This window comes from Lonchura striata, chromosome 10 (genome assembly GCF_046129695.1).
Source record: "Lonchura striata isolate bLonStr1 chromosome 10, bLonStr1.mat, whole genome shotgun sequence".
Lineage (NCBI taxonomy): Eukaryota > Metazoa > Chordata > Aves > Passeriformes > Estrildidae > Lonchura > Lonchura striata.
Window position 1 is genome coordinate 16,496,010 of NC_134612.1, and position 21,771 is coordinate 16,517,780.

At 49.1% G+C, this 21,771-nt stretch overlaps 1 protein-coding gene across 1 annotated transcript in view; it reads right to left on the reverse strand.

Annotated features, from left to right (window-relative positions):
- The window catches only part of IL1RAP (interleukin 1 receptor accessory protein), a 47,233-nt gene extending 28,021 nt beyond the window's left edge, over positions 1 to 19,212 (reverse strand). Inside the window, exons 1-2 of the mRNA XM_031505632.2 lie at positions 19,121 to 19,212; positions 2,284 to 2,351 (exon numbers count right to left, since the gene is read on the reverse strand). Coding sequence (XP_031361492.2) covers positions 2,284 to 2,350 — 67 coding nt within the window. The 5' untranslated portion in view covers position 2,351; positions 19,121 to 19,212. The remainder of the gene's footprint in view (positions 1 to 2,283; positions 2,352 to 19,120) is intronic.
- Between the last annotated feature and the right edge of the window lie 2,559 nt (positions 19,213 to 21,771).

Genomic DNA, 21,771 nt, shown 5'->3' on the forward strand with positions numbered 1-21,771 from the left:
ACTCAGCAGAGCTGGTACCCTTGGCTTGGGCAGTCCCTGGTCAGTACTGCTGACCAGATTGCTCCACTGGGAAGGATGGCAGAGGCAGGAAAAGTGGCAGCAGACCACAAGACAACTCCTGTCCCTGCCTTCAGCCTTCCTCAGTCCATCCTGGGCTGGAGAGAGAGCTGGTCTCAACAATTACATGACTTAATAGTCAAAGCACAGAAAAACTCATCTGAAATGACAAATCTCTACCAAGTCACACATGTTAAATATCCCAGGAACCAGGCTCCCCAGTGAGAGCTACCCATCTCCATGGCCCTGCTTGATATTAGGTGACCACCAGGGCAGCTGTAGACTGTGCACAGTCCTTCTGCATTCACTCCAGATAAGCTCAGCTCTGTTCCCCCCACCTACATACCCTGCTCCAAGAAGGAAAAGCAAGCCCAAATGCTGTAACATTTCCAGAACAAGGCCACTACCATACTGCTATGTATTTATGACTTTGCAAGAGTGAAACGAGCTCCAATCTCCTTTTGGTGCCAGTCCCAGGAAACCCTGCAGTGAAACAGAGGGCTGCACAGACGGCTGCCCCTCCATCCAAGTACAAACAGCCATCCAAGCCCATCATGAATAATAAAGGACATTCTGACAGCCCAAAACGGTTGTCCATGGCACAAAAAGGAAGCTTTGAACTAAAGAGTGTGTCTGACACCCACAGACCTGCAGGAAATTAAATGTGTGCACTGCAGCGGATTTGCAGGAGAAGCGTGTTTTAACTGATCACGTGTCTCATGTATTGAGACTAGACTTACAATCTTGCAGCACTCTACAAGGGTTCTGGCCACCCTGTACAGCAAATCTCTGCTAAAGAAGAAATGTCTAAAAATTACTAAATGCCCTGCAGAAATGCATGGAAGGTTCTGGTTCAGCCAGATCAATAGGCACGAGCCTGTGGGACCCAAATGCCAGGGTGATCATTTCTGAAATCAGCTTCTTCTCAGCCAACTGTGTTAGCTTTTAGAGCTGCTCTAACATTTCCTGGGCAATCCTGATTCAATTGCACCCACCTCTCATTTCTGCAAAATCCCAAGATGACTGCACGTGGGGTGTTGTAATGCTGCCTCAGCAGGAGGAGGATGTTGCGTTGGTGGAGAGCAGAACAGCTCGTCCAGAAGCACAAGCAAAGCAGGGATTTTCCCAGCCAGCAGCTGAGATCCATGTCGCTGGGTTCCTCCTTCCGCACACACTCCTGCAGCCAAGGGCTTAGTGGAGGAGACCTAGGCTGTGTATTCTTTCTCCTTTGCTGTTTCCCCTTTGCTCACCACTTCCACACAGCCCCTGGTAGCCAGAACAGGATATCCTCCACTAAAGATCACAGCCTACTGGGGGTGCCAGCAGCCCTTAGGCAGCCCAAGGAGAAAAACCTCCCAGGCTTCAGCCTCTGCAGTGAACACTGCACTGAGATGAACCTTGCTGAAGTGCACGTTGTGAATGTGGCACACAATAATTCAGTGTGGTCCAAGACAGAATGACAGAAGAGCTGTTCATCTGCTCGGGGTATATTGTAACTGCTTGTTTGCCAGCATTGCAGAGGGACAAGAGTTCATGAGGGGACTCGTCAAACCCCTGTACAGCCCTTATTTCTGAACATTTCCTCCCATAAAACCAGCTCCTGTTCTTTCCTCCCTCCCCCTTTCCACTTGCCTCCTGCAAATCATGCTGTCTCCTTCCACCCCCAAATAGGAAGTCCGGAGCCGAGACATGCACAATCTGCCTCTTCACAAGAGCTGGGCTGAACCAGTGCCAGAGGAGCTGCGAGCATGACAACATATTTCCTGTCAGGAAAGTGACTCAGTGAGACGGCTATCAGAGCTCCTCTTACTCTAGAAGTTCCCCTCTCCCCTTGCATTGCTAAGGCATGAGTCAGAATTGGAGAGCTGAATGTCAGTCCCCTCCAGATCCAACCAGGGATAGCAGAGTTCAGGTTCAAGCCTGGGTCCTTCCTGCAACTCAGGGGCAATAATGATGCTGACAAAAGGGACAGCTGGAGTTTGCAAAGCACTTTTAGGTTGACGTGCTGTTGCTATTTGCTCATGCACCTGTTCACACCACACTGGTTGTCTCTACACAGAGCATTGTACAACAGTCCCCCAGAACCAACACTGTTCATGCATTTCACTGAAGTATTCTATACACAACCATTTAATCCATAAATACTGCAAATGCTCAAAACTCACTGCAGGCAGTTTTCTTCTCTGCACAGTAAGTGGGCAGGTCCATCACGTGCCACATCCTTACCTGAGCCTCTGCCAAGGGTGACCATGGACAGCCAGAGCGAAACCAGCAGGACACTGACCATCTTCATCCTGGGAGACAAAGCACACAGACCTGGTTATTTGACACTGTTTTACCATTGCAGACCACTTTTTAACTCTATGTTTATTCCTCCGTTCACCCAGTGATCCTTTAATTCTGGCACATCCCTGTTTTATTTCATTAAGGTTCCTTAAAAACAGCACCCTCATGGCAGCATCACTCTGCCTGCAGGCAGCTTGCCAAGCCTGGGAGGTGATGGCTCTGAAGAGGATAGTCCAGCTCATTGATTTAAGCCATCAGAATGGTCTATATCAGGGAGCACAAGGAGTCAAATGGATGTTTGTAGGCTACAGATCCCAAGCTTTGACTCCCAAAAGAAGGTTCTTTGCCAAGACCTCCTTCTGGTTATCTCTAAGAACAAGTGCAAGAACAAGAGAGCTGCAGCACATCTGCACTGAACGTGTCCCACACTCTGACAGAACAGCCACACCAGAGCAGCCCCAATTGGCAAGGTGTGCTGCCAGTGACCTGCAAAGGCTGCCAGAGCCTGCTTCAACCTGCTCCTGCAGGCAGAGGAGGCAACACAGAGCCTCACCAGCTCCTCCCAGTCAAACCCTCCTTGGAACTCGCAGGAGTAAACAAATGCCAGGTTTGTACACTTTTTAGAAAGGATCTAAACAAAGGTTTATATTTTCTAAGCAGCAGTGATAAGCAAAAAACAATCCCAAACTTTTCCATTCCCACTACAGAACACAATTTCCTGTAATTTGAGATAAATGTACACTGGGCTGCCCACTCCAGTATCTGGCATTCGGCTCTCAGAGCTGCTCACTCACTGGAATTAAATATCCCTCTGTTTCTAGGTTTTTCAGGATGCAATTTATAAGCTGGTAGTCATGAAAACTGACATCTACTAGATGCTCTCTTTAAAGGGGTTAAGGTCACATTTGATATTCCTGCATGCTGTCAGATCACAAAGGGAGAAGAGATGGTTAAAAGGCTGAACTTCATCAAAGCATCTCAGCTCTGCCAGGCAGATGCAGTAATGAGCATGGTGATACTGTCAGGAATGTGCTCATGAGATGACAGAGAAACCTGCTCCATCGGGGTGTGTTAAAAGTGTGGGGAGAGAAGCCACAGAGCTTCCTTAAACCTCTCCCTCAAAAACCTGTCCAGAATATATGCAGTATACAGAGGGGCTTTGAGCATAAGCAGAGGACACCTAAAATTGCACAGATTGCAGAGATTAACAAGAATGCGACACGTGAACTGCACTACTCAAAACCCAGCAGCGGATATTGAATCTTCCTTTTCAGTGCTTCCATCTGAAAAGCCTTTGTGCGATGCCTTCCCTCTGCTGGGCTCATCTCAAAGAGACAAAGGCAATCTGAAGCATGCCTGTTCTTCCCTGCACAGCCCATGGAAAGGGCTGCACACTGCCTCTGAAGCCATCAGGCTTCAAACATGGTCAAGAAGCAAGGAATAAAGTGAGGGTTTTTTTTCCCTGGGGTCCAGCTCAGGGGGCTGAGCATCCCCTACCACATTCCTCCAAATTTAAATGCCAGCTGCTTATCAAACCCCTCTCTATTGCCACCTACAACCAGCTCCCAATGTTACTTAAGACTCCATAGGGAAGAAACAATATTAAGTACTCCCACCCCTTGGAAATGCTGAAGAATGATAAAACATTTTTATGCCATCAGATTGGACAGAGAAATCCGACATGCTGCACTCTGGTGGGTATTAAGGAACTTTTGGTAATTGAGATGCTTGAAGAGAGGGGGTGTGAAGAGTGGCAGGGAATCATTCCCATAATCAAGATCCCTCATGGTTGGTTCCCTCTCCATTTGTCATTAGCTAAATGCACAGCGTGTCCTAACTCACCCTTATTTTCCAGCGACTCTCTCCTGCATTTTGCACAAATCAGACTGAATTCAGCCCTGAAGCAAGCAGGAGCAACTACAGACTTTGGATGAGTTTCCCTTGTATTGAGCAAGGCCATTTGCGTGGCCTGAGGCCAAAATAAACTACTACACTTCACTCGGTGATACATGAACTCTGCAGTGAGCTAATATTTACATCCATTAACTGTGCTCACAGGAACATGCTCCTTTCAACTGTCTCACAGAGCCACCAGGTCTCCATTCCCATGAGCGAGGTATCCAAGATTTCCATGCTCTGCCTACCAGTAGGAAAATCCTTTTTTTCTTGCTCTACGCAGCTATAAAATCAGAAGCCTTACACACAAAGTGATTTACTTCTGGTTCATTCCAGAAGATCTTATCAGTGGAGACAGACAGACACAGAGCCTGTCAGATTACAGCAATTTCTCCATTACAGAGAAGGGACACAACTGACCACAGCCCTGGCTGCTCCCACTCTACACAAAATGCAAAGGACCATGGAAGGGACAGGCACAGAGTCAAGGGCTGGTCAAGGGGAGGCATCACACCCTCCTGGATGCCCTGACCATGCCAGAATTTGCCAGCCCAGCTCCATTCCTGTGGCACACGATTACTCAAAAATACTCCAAAAACCAAATAGCCCCAAACCTGTGAAATGCCCCCAAATAAAAAGGTCTTCCCACAGCAGTGCAATGGTGACACCAGAGAAGAGCACTGCATCCTACTGCAGAGATGGGTGGGTTTTGCAATGCCCTTAAGAACCTCACACCACAGGACTACAACCCACCCTGGTCTTGCCAGGAACAGAAGAGTTTTCTCAATCTTTCCCAGCAACCTGCTGCTGTGTTTCGTGACAGGACAGAGCATGCTGATATTTTTCCTGCCTGTGATGCAATTCCAGCAGTGTCTGACAAACTTCTTGCACAATTCTGTAGCACTGCATCAAACACCAGCTTCTGTGGCTGCAACCAAGGGAGCCAGAAGCCACAGAGTGCAAACCCAGGCTGCATCCAGAAGGCTTCACCCCACTGCATCCACCCAGTGCAAATAAAAATAAAAGGAGAATAAAATCGGTGAGCAGGAGAGTTACCAGCTCAGAAATCACACAGCAGCTAGAAAGCAGACAATCAGAGCAGCCAGAAGGCAGCTGGAGAGCTCTGATACATCCTCAGCACTCCAGGAACTTCTCACGAGACCAATATACTCCGAGGTGCTCTTAATGTCTCCATAAATTAACATTTTAATAATAATTCATAGAGTGGTTAGGGAAAACGATCCATCACAGCCCTTGCTAGAATTTTTTAAGGACTTAACTTGAAATATTCATTTATTTCAAATCAGAAATTGTTCCCTTTTCCTTCTGGAGCACTTTTTTCTTCAAACTTTCACCTTCCGTCTACTGAGGAGCAAAGAAAAGTAGGGTGGGGGGAAGCACAATCATGGGCATGTCTCATGCTCTTAACATCAAAGGAAATGGAAAGTCTAATTTTTTTCATTTGATACTGGTCACAAGTGGCATTTCTGTCAGAAAAAAAAAAAAAAATATTTTTATATAAAACACCTTTTACTAAAACACCCTTGCCAAAGAGACCTCAGGAAGACATCATTCCCTCCTGCCTTTAGCAGCATGGACTCTGCAAAGCCCACACACTTTACCAGTAATTATAAAACCAAAGACAGATGTCAAGTAATTAACAAAGAGAACTGCACTCAAAGTAACTACTGCACACCTATTCTCAAAGACACTGTACCAATTTTACAGAACAATGCTGCATTTTCCAGGAAAAATGCCTTTGTCCCTCCTAATCAGAGGCCTCTAGGGAGAGCTGATAGGTTTTTCATGGAGAAGTCACACTACAGCCTCCAGAACAAAAGTGCCCTTCAGAACCTTGCCACTAAATTCTCTGACTGAAAGGGAGTATAAAATAAAGCAGTTTTTGAAAGAGGAAATAAATAATTTCAGCCAAAGCATGTTTTGCATAGTATTTTCTTTCTGTAATTCTGTCCCAACTCAAAAGCATTTGAGAGCCCCAAAAAGTGGGATACAGACACAGGAAGGCTGGCAAAATCTGGAGTGGGCTAGCTTAGGAAATGCTTTGGTTGTATGGATTGGAGATGAAGGTTGATGGATGGGCTGCAGAGCAGAGCTGGTGCTCAGGAAAGGGGCTCAGCTCTCTGCTCCCAGCCACAGCATGCCCATAAGCCCTGGGTCCCTGCATCATCACACAGCAGCACTGGAGAAGGCTGCTCAATGAGTTTGCTGGGTTTTCTTATGGGGAAAAATAGATGTACAGCTCAAGCATATTCAAAGAATCCAAAAGGCAGACAAAGGGCAGCCTGAAAAAGCAGCTGCAGAAAAGTAACAGCAAAAAACACTAATGGAAAATGGGAAAAGGCCCTTCAGCCCCCCAGGAAACACTTTTGCTTTTCAGTATGTGCAGGAGTAAGTCAGACAAAAGGAGGGATTACTGTAGCATAAAGCATCTCGGTGCCACTTAGCCAGGGCTTGCACAGTGTTCCTCTGGCCCTGCGTCTCCTGCAGAGGCTGGTGGCACCGCCTGGCACTGCCCCTTGCTGTGGTGCCCGTGGTACCACTCTGTCCTGCCCAAAGGGAGCCCCTCCTGCCCAGAACTGGTCAGTCCCAGGGACAGCCCTCCAGAGGAACAGAACGTGACACCCAGGCAGAAAGACAGGCCATGGCTTTTGGAAGCCCAGCCTTTACTTCCCAGGAGGAATAACCACATTGATGGCAATTTCCATCCCCAGACAGCTCCCGGGAACAGAGCAGGGAGGAATGCAGCAGCAGTTTGATGATGAGCACCAAAAGCAGCTCGCAGCACTTGCCCTGCTCTCGTGCATGCTACGCCACACTCATCACTTCAAACACGGCCACTTTGACCAGAGGGCCCCAACGCTGCCCTTGGAAAAAACATTCACATCTCTCCTGAGGGCAGGGAGCCCAATTTGTCTTGGCAGCAGCTCCCAAACAGCCAGGCACATCTCAGGAGGAATCAGGCAGAGCCAAAGCCTGCCCTGCAATCAGGGGTATCACAGGAGCCATAGGTGTGACCCAGTCACTGCATCTACTGGTGACACATCTAAGGCAGGGACCTGCAAAATCAGTGCTGGAGTCCCACCTGTGCCTGGGTAGCTGCACTCACCAGGCCACCGCATGCCTGACATCAGAGCAGGCTCAAAGGAATTTGTTTTGAAATATGTCTGTTACAGAAGTAATTTATGTCATCAGAACTACAGGAAATGCTGAAATTTGAGTGGCCTGAAAGTTTTTCACCAGCTAGAGTCACAGCAGATATTATACACCTGCTTTTGCAGAGGGGAACAAGAATTAAACTAGTGGGAGTCAGATGGAAAGGTGCCCTGCTGAGAGGTGTCTCCTGTTGCCAGCATAAAGGATTTTCTGCCTTGCTTGGTCAGACCTGGCCATTGGCAAACAGCTTTACAGCCAGAGTTCCTGACTACCCTCAAGAACAAAAATACCAAACCAAAACCAAACACACAAGAAAATCTGGAAACAGTGTTCTTAACCAGTGGCTCAGCCAGCTCACTGCCAGCCAAGGACATGACACCAGGTATCCAAGGTGGCTCCATTTGCCTGTCACCCACCACAGCTCCTCCCTGCCTTCCTGCCTGCACATCCAGGCCAAGGGCTGCAGCTTGATGGCTTTTTAATAATGACATTTTACAAAATCCCCAACACGGGGATGAACAAGCTCAGCAGTGTGATGCTCCAGAGCCACCATGGGAGGTGATCCCAAGCTATTTCTCCTTCACTGGAGCAGCACACATTGCAGAAGCAAGGCTGCCCTTCCAGGAGCACCAAGAGCTCCCCAGGGCAGAGATGACAGCAGCCTCCCCTCAAGCTCAGAGGCTCAGGGAAAAAGTGTGGAGACTTTCACTCATAGTGAGTCATTCCTGGGAGCTTCCTTGGTAGTGCAAGATTTGCCAGTGCCAATGTTTGGGACATGGAGGTGAGATTTCCAGGCAGGGAATCTGTGATTTGCTATTGGCTTTTACATACCATCTCCTGGCATCCTTTTGGCTCAGCAGATTTAATGCTAACAATGAGAATTCAGAGGAAGAAGGTTTTTTTCACCCTCACAAAAAAAAAGAAGTGCAATCTAGGCATGTGGAGAGAAGTGGAGGGGGTGGGGCTTGAAAATGTACCTGAAGAAATTTGCAATGCCCTGCTTCCCTTTGCAGTTCTCCTGAGGGTCCCTCAGGATTTGGAAAAGCAGAAATGCTACAGATCTTGCACACTGCTCTGCTGGAGTCCTAGGGTGCCACTGATTATACTCTGCCACCAATTTAGCCAGCAGAGCACACTACATTTCATACATAGAAAATAAATGAGCTCCCTGTCACCTCTACAAAATGTGCACACCTGGACAAGTCAAGTAAGCAGCTGGGAGTATTGCCTAGAGATCTGTGGAGTGGGCTGGAGAGGGGCAAGTAGAGCCACAGCTATAAAATCAAACAGCACAGATTACAAGTGGATCCATGCTAGCCACTGAGCAGTTCAAACATTCAAGCTTCAAGAGCACTTCTGCGCTCAAGCAAAAGGTATCCAGCTAAGATAGTCTATTTTTTGTGTGTGAATAGCCAGGGAATGAAAAGTTTCCAACCGTGCTTCAAAGAGAGCTGAGATCTTCCATGAAGCCAGACACAATGCTTCTATTTTGGACAGCTATGTTATAGTCAAGGGAGAGTTCTGAGAAACACACACCTATTGTGTTACCACAAAATAAACTGAGAAACCAATCTTTGCACAGAAAAAAAGGAAATATGCAATCAGTGTGGCTCAAAGACCTGAGAAGACTTAAGGAATCCAAAGTGAGATCCCCCTTCACTGGAAAAGTTTCAATTAACTGTTATGGAACACTTGGAGACATCTGACAACAAGCACTTGATTTATACATCCTGCCTCCTGACCTTTTTAATGGTTTTACAATGTAAGCAGCTCCACTACCCTCCCTAGGAGGTTGTTCCACTGCCCCAGTGGACAGAGCAGCACATCCACACTGTGCAATGATTGCACAGCAGCAGCCCCAAGCTAGCTCAGCACAAATCTCTAAATCCAGAGAACACAGTGCACATTTGAGCAGGTTTTCAGATGGGCTTCATGCCTTTTTCAGGACAGGCCCAGGTCTCTCAAAGCCCAGAGCAGCTTTCCAGGAGATGCTTCCTCGCAAGCCCAGCCTGGTCCAACCAGTGCCCTGCAGCCCCACTGCACATCTCCCTTGTGGAGCCAGGGGCTGCACCCAGCCCTGCTCAGCACCACCTGCAATACACTCTCAGTGTCAAAAACTCCCCCAGGAGTTTCTTTTCTTAAGTTCAAGTCCTTGCTGGCAGCTATGTACCTGCTCCTTCACTTCATCTCCTCCCCTCACAGCACTGAGTGTTTGAGCACCACATTCCCAGGATGGCTGCTCCACATTCAGACTCCCTTCCCTTCTTGTTACTCCAGAGAGGGACACAACAGGCAAAATTCCTCCAAGCACCACCACGCTCCAGAGCACATCACTGTCTTTCACTTCCCTTCCTAAAAATCTGCTTTCCTGTGGTGCCACAAATTCCCCAGGCAGCTGCAATGTCTCCAGCACTGATACCAGCTTTGCCCGTGCTGCTGCCAGCAGGGAAGCCCAGCTCTTCCTGAGGCTTAGGAGAATGGTTTCCTCAAGTGACTCTGGGTATCCTGAGATGAGCAACATACTCAAGGGTATAAGCAAGTCAGATGAGTTTTTCTTTTTCAAGTTTGGGCCACACAGCATTTCCACGCCTAGAACTTATATTAATCATGTTAATTTAATCCCATTTAACCTTACAAGTAAAAGCAAACAAGAATAAGACATCAAGATGCTTCAATCCCTGTCCTGCAGCTCAGACAGGCTGATCCAAGTGTGCTTTATACATCAATCAATTTAAAGCAATATAAAAATAGAAAGCCCAGGAGCTACCAGCCTCCCCCAAGACAGCACCTCACTTAAAAGCAGCTCTCTGGAGGTCCTTCCACATTCCCAACCCACCCACTTGGTCCTCCTGGTGACTATCAGAGCAGCTTTCTTTTGCACACCTGTCCCTTTCTGGCCAACATAGTATAGTTGCATTCTGCAAAGGGGCCTAAAAAAAGCTGTGTACACACAGAAAAAAGGAGGAGAAGAGAAACAAGAGTGAGACAATCCTTCCCCCTGTGATGTGTATTCCTTTTGCTCCCCTTGTCTCCAATATTTCCCTCTGCAAATATTCAGTCACACCATCACAGAGAACTTGCTCAGGCTCTGCCTGCACTGGCCCCATCAATGCCTCTTGAAATTCAACCTTCAAAGAACAGCACCCTGAAATTTCAAGTCCACGAGCCTCCTGCTCTGTGACCCACAGCCCCTACACAGTGGGAAAGCTGAGATGGAGCTGCAGGCAGCAGTATGCCGGGACTGTCATCAATATTAATTATTTGGGGAGAATATGATTGATCTCACAAGGGCAATGAATTCATTTCTCCAGCTGAATGACAAACAAAAGGGAATACATGCGCTGCTGACATTTCCAAAGGCTACGAGGTGCAGAGACACAAGGAAATACTGCTATGCACTAAAGCCCTGCTGCAAAGGGCCAAAAATTTGAAAAGCCTCTGAATTTTTTTTTTCTGAGCACCTTCAGTGCCAGGAAGTAGATGCCTTCATAGTCTCAAATCTGTGCTGACCCCAGCCCTGGGCTGGCTCACATCTTTGCATTGAGAGGAAGTAATCACTGAGTATCTTTGGGAAGTTGGTGTCGTGGTTTGACTCTGGCCCAATGCCAGGCACCCACAAAGCTGCTCGCTCACCCTCCCCTCCTGTGCCACAGCTGGGCAAAGGAGAGAAGAAATTAATGAAGGGTTCATGAGTTTAGATAAGGACCAGGAAAAAACACTCCAAGAGCAAAACAGGCTCAGCTTAGAGGTACAAAGTGAATTTATTACCAGCAGAGTCAGAAGAGGATGATGAGAAGTAAAAGAAAGCCCTTAAAACATGCTTTTCCCCCCAAACCCTCCTTCCTTCCTACCAACAGCACAGGGAGATAGGGCATGGGAGGTTTTGGAGTTTGTCACTGAAATTTTCTTCTGCTGCTCTAGGAGAGGAGTCCTTCCCCTGTGAGACCGTGGGGTCCCTCCCATGGGAGACAGCTCTCCATGAACTTCTCCAGTGTGGCTCCACTCTCATGAGCAGCAGTCCTCCCAAACCTGCTGCAACTGAGTCCCTCCCATGGGCAGACAGCCCTCCCAAAACTGCTGTGGCATGGTCAGTCTTCCATGGGGTGCAGTTCTCCAAGGCCAGGCTGCTGCAGCCTGGGAGCAGGGCCCCTCTCTCCACTGAGTCTCCCACTGGATCAGAGCCTCCTCCAGCATCCACCTGCTCAGCCATGGGCACCTCCCACACGGGAGGATCTCTGCATCCCCCATGGATCCCCAGGGGCTGTGGCTGGATCTCTGCCTCCCCCGTGGATCCCCAGGGGCTGTGGGTGATCTCTGCATACCCCATGGATCCCCAGGGGCTGTGGGTGATCTCTGCCTCCCCCATGGATCCCCAGGGGCTGTGGGTGATCTCTGCATACCCCATGGATCCCCAGGGGCTGCAGGGGCTCAGCTGCTTCACCCCAGTCTCACCAAGGCCTGCAGCACCTGGAGCACCTTCTGCCCCTCCTTCTGCACTGACCATGGTGTCTCCACATTGTTTCCCTCACACATCCTCACCTCATCCTCTTTTCTGACTGGAAGAAAAACTGCGCCTGCCCCACTTTGAATTGATCCCTTCCCAAATACGTGATCACAGAGGTGCCACCAACCTCTCCAACTGGCCCAGCCTTGGCCAGCAGCATATCCATCTTCAGAGCCACCAGGGACCAGCTCTGCTGGACATGGTGGAGACCTCCAGAAGCTTCCCACAGAAGCCACCTCTGTGGCCCCCCCATCACCACCAAAAACCAGGCAGTGCAAAAACCAACACAGGTGGGTTGCGTTTCCCTCCTGCTCTTTGACATTTCATGTCAGCAGCTACAGAGTCATTGCACCTGACAGAGGAGGGGGCAAAAAGCATTTCTATCCCTCCATGGGGTCAGGGAATCTGTGTGTTTGAAACCTCCCAAGGAGACAGAGTTAAACAGGCTCCCAAAATTCCACACAGCAACATGAGAGAGGACAAGGAAGGAGGAGAAAGGTAAATGCACTGGGGCTATTTTTTAAGAGAATGGGTATGAGGAAAATCCCATCCCAGTCCATAGGGATGTTATTCCAGTGGAGTCTGAGTTCTGTCCTTCAGTCACCCCAACACAACCACTCAAATGCAACCAGCACAATTTGCTAGAGCAACACATTTTGGGATCCAGCAGCACATCTGTGTTCATTCAGAGAGGCTGGGTGCCCTCAAGACCTCCACAGCCTGACAGCTGGGCAGCAACATCCTCCTCCCACTACCCAGATCCCTTCTTAAAAGAAGGGCTGAGAGGTATCTGTGCTTGAAGAGGGGCTATTTCTCAACAGAACAAATCCAATTATTTGTATTAGAGTGAATTTGCATGGCTCTTACTCACAAATTAAGTTTTTTTTTTTTACACATCTCAGAACTTTGACGCAACAGATTGCTAATAAATTCATGTAGGTGGGGCTCTGGATGTTACCATAGTGGGAGGGAGGTGAAGTTTTACTTTTTGCAACAGGACTAACCTGAGAAAAAATAACTAGGAATTTGGGCTCCTTACACTGCCATTTACTAGGCACCTGTAAGTCTCTAAGGTTGAAGATTTTAAAACAGTCTCTAGTTTAGGGTAGAAATATGAGCTTCTGGCTAATAAACATGAAATCTGTATATAGGCATCAATCACCAAATGCAGTGCATGAAAAATTGTAGTGCCTCCCTGCTAATCAGGCATTAGAGAGCCTACAAATGGCTGGCCCCTGAACTGAGTGCATTAGTAGAGGCTTCAGAAATCTGTGCCTCTGTTTCCCCAGCCACATTTAGAACAGCCTCTCCCCATCTCACACCACGGCAGCGCATCTTAATATCTCCTAAGTGCTTAGAGATGCTGAGATGAAAGATAACATATGAGTGCAAAGTATGGATTAATTCCCAGTGCTCAACAGTCAGTGGAGCTGATGGGGCTGAAAGTAACACATACCCACCACAAAAAACTGGGGTTCTAAGCCTATCTTAAACAGTAACTACTTAAGGAACAGGTCCCTTGGAACAAGTAATTTTGGGGCCGGGAACCCAAGTAATTACACAAGTAATTTTGTGCTCCATAGCTGGGCACATGGAGCCCCAGCAGGCAGGAAACAGAGAAATGCAATACACTACTATGAAAAATGGATGCTTTTCCAGAAGGTCTTCAACCTGTTCCTATAGAATTTGGCAGTGGGATTTGAACTCATTTCAGTTAGAGCCGTTCACATTTTAGCAACCACTACATAAAGAACATGACCAAACATAATTTGAAAAGCTATTTCAATTTCTGTTTGTTTTTATAAATTATTAAAAATCCAGTTTAAATAGTGCAAAGAAAACTTTAAATTGAGCAAGAGAAGTTTTGGCATCCTTCCAAGTAGAAGGCAAACCCCAAAATGTTACTGAAAATCCAACAGATGGGCGTTATTTTTCACGCTTTAAAATTTCATTCCTTTGCACTGAGATTAACTGTAATTAGCTCTTTATTTACATCTAAAACAAAAAGTAAAATGATAAAGAAAGGCAGCTATAACCACAACTCACAGGCAGAAAAAGGCCAAAAAAAAAAAAATCAACAAAAATTCCCTCTGAGAAGAAAACGTCTTTCTTGCCAAGCAGCATAATTGTTACAAATATATAGTTAAACAACTCCACAACATCCTGTCAGCGCTAAGGATAAACATTTAAGTCACAGTTTTGCAAGCCTTTGCACACAAATTGATCAAATACCTAAGAATCTTCCTCAGAACACTGGGAAAATCTCGCATCCCTCTAAATAAACAGCATCAGGCCTAAGAGAGGCAAGATACTCCACCACACTTTTATTTCAGTAATGCGAGGGATTAAAGAAAACTGTGAGGAAAACAAACAAACAAAAAAAAGCAAACCCAGCAGCTTTCCCAGATAAAGAGAGGTATTAAAACTTACTCTTTTTATTTGCTTTTTTTTTAAAGCCTTCTTCTAGTTCTGCTAACACCTTGGCTTAATAAAGCTGAAGAGGCTTCTTAAGTATTTGTGTAAGTGAATGACTGACGTTGTATCTTCAGCTGCAGCACAGCAAAGCTGTCCAGGGAGCTGCATGGGGAGCCCAGCTCCATCCCCTGACCTGGCACTGCCAGGCTGCACCCAGGAGCTCCCACCAGCACCCAGAGAGCCCCCAACCCATGGCCACAGCCAGCGCTGCAAGGGTTAAACAGCAGAGCTTGCCCAGCCTTGCCTAAACAAGCTGTTAGCAAAGAAAAAGAGTGAGTGGGCTTGAAGGCAGCCTCAGATGCTCCTGAACCAACTGGAAACTCTGCCATGGCAGCTCAGGGCTCTCAGTGCCCGTGATGGACTTGGGATGGGAGCGCTGGAGCACGCAGGGCTCCTGCCAGGCAGGGCACGGGTCTCCTTCTGGGAGAGCTGGGAAGAGCTGGTAGCTCCTGATGGCCCTACTCTGAGTGGGATTTACAAGCTAATGGCTCTCTGGCACCTTCTTAGTGTTCCCAGGAGAAGAAGCCACCTACCACTTCCCTGACTGAGCCCAGGATTCATGGAAATGTCTTATTCTCTGCTGGAAATAGAGCATTTCAGTTAACAGTCTCTTTTTGTTAACACATGTAAATGTAAAAAGACTCCATAAGAATCTATGTAACTTTTTCATCTAAATATCATGTCAACACATAAGAAGACAGAGTAGAGGGAGGGAGAGGAGGGAGGAAGAGGGAGGGAGATCCAAACACCAGGGACCTTGAATCCACTCACTGCAAAAGTTAAGGACTGAAATAATTCTCATTTACTCATATGAGAAAGTGAAACTCTCACTTTCTCACTCTCTCCTTCTCTTTCCCTAACGCTCTCAGATACTTCTATCTTTAGCCAATTATCCTTGCTGTAATTTTCTTTAAATTGTAATTGGATAATCATCCAGACTCAGGGGAAACCTTTGTCGGAGGAACTCCTGGGGATATACTCCCATTTGAGGAAACTGAGAGTTGTTAGATTAACAAAGCACTGACTAAAGACATGATTCTTCACTTGTAGTGAAGATACTGTTTTACAAGCAACTATTTTTAGAGAACCTTATAACAAAATATACACACTTGTACACTCATTTTCCTGTATTTTATTTTCTGTAAAATCAGACTCCTAGATTATGAATATCATGTTCTGTGCATGTGTCTTACTGGGATCTCTGGGGCTGAACACAGTAAACACAGTGGCCAAGATCGAAATTCCCTAAAGCACAGGCAGGCACCACTGAAGTAAATTCCCCAGCTCAGTTCCCTTCCTGCATCTCTGAGCTCATCTGGCTCAGTCGCGTGCAAAAGCCTCACACGGACCAGCGCTGTGGCTGGGAAACGTCAGATTAGCCCTCTGCCTGGCAAAAGCACTGCTGGGGTGGGGGAGAAATCCTAAAATACCTCCCAAAAGAAGCTGCTTTGTTCCGGTTCAGCAGCGAATCTCAGCCGCATGTTTTGCTGATGGTGGAGCAGAATAAAGCAGCTACACAGACCGTGGATGGCAGAGCCCCACCTGCACACACAGAGCCTCCTGCAGGGTGTGAGAAGGGTCAGCTCAAGCATGGCACACCTGAGCCAGCTCTGCCTCCTTCTGCCTTCACATCTGTCCCACCCTGCCCAGCCACAGATGCTCCAGCTGCCCTCCAGGTACAGAGCTGCCACCAGCCAGACTGCATCAGCCTGGCAGCACAGAGGACACAGGCTCTGCTCATGGGGACACTGAAATCCATGAGCTGTGTCAAGAGAAAGAGAGGGGAGGAAGGAGAAGAGCAGAGCTCCACTGTAGAACGTGTTTTAGTTCCCAGATAACGTGGCGCTGTTCACAGATTTCAGCTTATATAGGCTTTTCCCTATTTCTATTTTTAATTCCCAAAGCACTCCCCATTACTGTATGGTAAAGAAAGAAAAAAAGATATGAATGCGTTCACATGCTGATATAATCTTCCTAACTGTCCACCTGGCTAATGCAACCTGTTCTTTGAGAGCCAGGCTGGGGCACCTCCACTCCCACACCACCAGTCACAAGGGCTTTATGGCAAGTTTTTGCAAGTCAGAGTCTTGCTGAAATGGGAGGACATTTGACAAGAGAGGGGACCCAGGACCCACGAGGGAAGAAACATGAATCATGTGCCTGCCAAAATAATCAACAGAGAAATCCAAGCAGAAGTGAGAAGAAGGAATAAAAAAACAATTTTTGGACTCTTATTCTGAAGGAATATAATTCTTCCTCCCTAGAGCTGGCATCTGGTTCATTCAGGTCTTGAAGGAATAAGGTTAGGACAAAATCTTTCTGCCTCATTCTTCCTGAATGCTTATTTTAGAGCTTAAAATTACAGCTCTGAGGCCAGCAGGGAGGCATTTCCCACACCTCCAAGTATCCAGGCTGCTACACCACTCCCCCTACCCTCTTAAGTCTCTCTTATCTGTGTGTGCTTTGTGGTGCCAGGTGTTTTTGGGTAGCACTACCTGACCTGGGGATGAGGCTGCTGGAGCCCAGAGCAGGGCAGTACTCATCTCCACTGTACATGCTCATGCTCAAATGCAGAATACCTGCACAGACCAACAGTGTGGAAAGGGAGAGCCCAGAAGTGTTCATATGCAAGCTTTCCTTCAACACCCTGGAGGGATCAGAGGACCTTCTGGATTCTGGGGAGGCATGGACAGACATCATCAAGCATCATATCAAATGCAGACCCTTTGAACTTAAGCTAGAAGCAGAGACTTGGAAAGCAATCCCAGGGCTGTGTGGATGCAGCCCTGCCCTCTGCCTTGCACAGAGGCATGGAGTTAGAAACATAACCTCTCACCCCACAGCCCCTTCCTCCAGCTCCATGCAGCAGCTCCCACCTTCCCAGCTTAACACTTCCCAGTCATTGCAGTGCCCTGCAGGCTTCCACCACCCCAAGTCCTCTCAGGCTTACTCTCCATGTCCCTCATTATCCTGCATCCTTAGCTGCTCCTCCAGACAAGGTGTTCCTAGCAACAACACCATGCCTACGTCCAGGGAAGAATATCTGGTGTTTAGAGTTTAATCCTCTCTGCTTGCCCCCTCCTGCTCACCACAGGCAGGCAATGGAGACAGAAAGCAGGAACCTTTCCAGCACCAAGCCTGCCCACTCGAGAGCCTGTGGGCTGGAGTGATGCTCTCCACAAAAACAAGGGATGCCTTTCCTGCAAGGAATACAAGACAGCAAGTAAATCTTCCAGAGCTGCCAAAAGCAACCTGTTATAAATGACCCTCTAAGTTATGAGATATGGACTCTCCACCATACAGTTAATAAATAACACTTCACAATCCTTCTAGGTATGGAAGCTTACATTGGGTGACACTTCTGCTTGCCCGAGAGGGGCACAGTTCAGGAAAATAATACTTTTTAATTACAAAGGAGGTAAGTGTTTTTAAAATACAAGGAGCTTGCTGTAATCTCACAAATCCAGAAATGAAAAGCCTTTCCTAGGACAAAAAAACCTGAATGCATGGGAAAAAATCTATCATTTTATAAAAAAAGAAAGATCTCTAAAGCCAAACCAGAATTTTATCCACGCACTATAACTAGCTATTCACAAAGCAGAAGTCAGGATGAAAAGAGAGAGTGTGCATGTGACAGGGCATTTATAATCCAGTTTATTGTGATATCCTAAGGCCCCAAGATCAGGATTCTGTTGTGCCAAGCACTGTACAGGCACGCTGCAAGAAACCAGTCCAGAGTGAGGAACAAGCACTGCCACTGTAACAGGGGAAAGCGACATTGGCACAGAAAAGGGACACCTGAAGTAGTGAAGCACTGATGGTCTCCTTTCTCCCCCTTCTTTTTTAGGAAACCATCCAATTTCCCTGCAGATACACCCCTCGCAAAATAAAAAAAATAAATAAACCTCCTTCACATAAGGGGGCAGCTGCCCCCAACAAACACAGCAAAGGCCATCTTGCTGCCAGCATCAAATCGCTTCCAGTCTGTTTTCTTGGACACGTCTCTTCCACTTTATTTCCCTGCTACGGCTTAAGCCTTCCTCTCCCCACTTCCATTCCAGAAACCCGTTTGACAGCAGAGAGCAGGTATCAGAGGCTCAAGAATTTGCAATCCGGATGAAAATCAAAGTTGCATTTCTCCGCGCGTGTCGCGCTCCAGCCAGGAATACCCAGCTCTGCACGGCCCGCGGGAGCGAATGGAAGGAAGCAAATCCCTCCGCACGCCGGGGACCGGGGGCACGGCCGGCCCGGCTGCGGAGCGGCGGGCACAAACCCGCGGTGCCGCAGCTCGCTGGGTCCCGCACACCGCGGGGTCGCCGGGGTGCGCGGGGGTCCGGCCCCGCGGCCGCACCGGCAGCATCGCGCCCATCCCCGCTGCCCATCCCCGGCCCCGCACGCCCGCTCGCACCGTGCCCACCAGTCCTCCGCCGCTCCTGGCCGCCGGGCGCTGCTCCTCGGGCTCTCCCGAGCGGCTCCTCTCCTTTCCTTCCCGTCTCCCCCCGTGCCAGCCGGGGAGCGGGGGCCGCTGCCGCCTGCGCGCCGCCGCCGCCCGGCTCCCCCCGCGCCGGGGCTGCAATCCGCCTCCTCCGACACAAACTTTCCCTTCGCGTGCGGCGAAGTTCACGGCCGGGGCGGGGCGGGACAGGCTCCCGCGTCCCTTCTCCCTGCCCACGCCCACGCCTACAGGAACACGGGCGTCCCCCCGCACCCTCGGGCAGCGCGGCTCACCTGAGGACGCGGGGAGCGCACAGCGCCGCGCTCTCCTCTTCTTCCTCTTCCTCCTCCTCTTCCTCCTCTGCTGCCTGCTCGCCGTCGTGCCCGATCCGCGCCCCCGGGCTCCGCTCCGCCCCGCCCGCCCCTCTCCCCGCGCTCCGTGCGCGCTCGGGGCGGTCCCGCCGCCCGCGGGGTCACTGCGGGGCCGGGCCCGGGGCCGGGGCAGGCACGGCACGGCACGGCACGGCACGGCACGGCACGGCACGGCTCCGTCCCTCCGCAGCTGCCGGGCCGGGCCGGGGGAGGCGGGGTGCGAGGCGGGGTGCGCGGGGCCACGGCTCCCTCTCCTGGCCGGAGCCGCCCTGCCGGCGGCGGCTGCCGGGCCGAGAGGCGCCCGGAGCCCCTGGAGCCGGCCCGGAGCCCCTGGAGCCCCCCTGGAGCCGGCCCGGAGCCCCTGGAGCCCGCCCGGAGCCCCTGGAGCCCGCCCGGAGCCCCTGGAGCCCCCCTGGAGCCGGCCCGGAGCCCCTGGAGCCGGCCCGGAGCCCCTGGAGCCCCCCTGGAGCCCCCCTGGAGCCAGCCCGGAGCCCCTGGAGCCGGCCCGGAGCCCTTGCGCACTTTCGGCGTGGAGCGGGCTGGCGGACACAGCCGTGCCGCTGCCGCAGCCCCTGAGCGCTCTGCGGGCCGCCTGCCCCTAGGAAAGTAAAGTTTGCCATTCTTCTCTCTGGTGTGCTGCGATTCCTTCCTAGTAATTTCTTCCCGTGGCTTCCTGGACATTCTGGTGCCACCTCGTCCCAGAGAAGTGGCACCGGTTTTGCACTATCGCTGGCACAGATACAGCCTTGATGAGGATGAAATTGTTGATGGATGAGGAGTGGGCAGCTGAAACAGATTGCAAGGGCAGTGTCAGGGAGTCCGAGGAGTAGAATAAAAATCTGCAGAGATTTGGGCCAGCAGCTGCTCCTGGAGAATGTGGCCAGCAATTTTAAGTGCAGCCCCTAGTGTAGGAGTGCCCTTGCCCAGGGAAGCTTTGTCCTCTCCGGTTGGCCTGGAGTCTCTTTCATCCTGGCAGTGAGTCCCCTGCCCTTATTGGTACTTTTATCACATCTTGGCAGGCTGACAGCAGAGAGAAATGGCTGGACACAAAACCTGTAGTGCTAAGGAAACTCCTGTCTGCTCAAAGTGCTGCAGCGCTTCTTAGCAGTGTTGGCTACTACACCTGGACTGAGTTCAACACCTCGGTTGTTATGCTCAGAAGGTGATTCCAGGATATCTAGAAGACCGAATTTCATCCCATCTCATGGAGCTCCTGTGCAGGAAACCTGTCCTGGGGTGCAGGGTCTGGCCAAGGCATCACAGGCATTGATAGCCCCCATCTCCCCATCCCTCTGCATGGCTGCATGAGGCACTGCTGCACACGTGGCTGCTCTGAAAGGGGTCCCTGCCCTCAGCAGCCCCACCACCTCTCCCAGGTGGGCACACCTAAAGCTCCCCCCACCCTGAGGAGCTGCAGCCTGGCTGTGCCACTGGCTGGGAAGGAGCTGTGGTGGGAAGGCAGTGCTGTTCCTGCAGCTCCAGCAGGAAAACTCTTCCTCCTGTACCTCTCTCTCCTTCCCTTCCCAGGGTTCTGGCACAGCAAAATTAGGCAGAAAGTTTCTTATCTCAGCAGCTTCTGTGTCCTGGTGGTGAATGCCCTTGAAAATCTGCCTACTTGGCTTGTGCTTAGAATCAGCTCTACTCAAGCCATCTCTAACCCAATTCCATCCAAATATTAAAGCAACTTGTTAAGTCAGAGCTCTGTGAAGACTAATTTACCCCACTCTAAGGGTCTCTATTTTGTTCCATGCGACCTGCACTGCTCCAGGACCCCATCTTGTCTGGACCTACTTAGGTGTCTGTAAAACTTGGCTGCAATACTGAATATAGATAAAACTGGAATAGCAAGGCTCAATTTATGAGCTGTATTTTCCAACATACTGAGAAATATATGCTTAAAATCGCCTGTTGAAATTTGACAGTCCACTTTTCTCAGAAAAGATGAAATGACAAAAGGGTTGCATATTTTAGTCATGATACCTAATGCAGCTGTGGGAGTAGCTCAGCTATCTGGTGATTGTTACAAGAATTTAATAATAATATTAGTAATAATGATAATATTTGCTTGTTCTGTGTAATATCTGCCATCCATAGATACTGATCTGGGATAGGGCATGTCATGATTCTTGTTTGGGAGGATCCAGGTACTGTTGCAATACTGGTAATGCAGGTTAACAGTCACCAACACACACACCCTGGGAAATTCGTACTGTTCCGAACTCCAAGCTTGCCAGTGCAAATTAGGGTCTTTAGGCCAGGGTCATTAAGTTTCTCTGATCTTGATGAAAAGCCAGAATTCAACTTTAGACGTCATTGAAAGGCTCATAAAATAAGATTCAAGACCAAATTTCCAGAGACTGGTTAAAAGCTACAGCTGATAGCAAAGCCCTAAACCACACCTGCTTATTGTGTTTTCATGGGAAAGATTTCAAACCCTTTTGTTTATGGATCAAAAGAATAAAAAATGTCCTACTGTAAAATAAGGATAATATTTCTCACTTGGGCTCAGTGTTGTCATAAGGATATTTTTGTATTGCTATTTTTTCTCCCATCCTCTCTCCACACTTCTACAT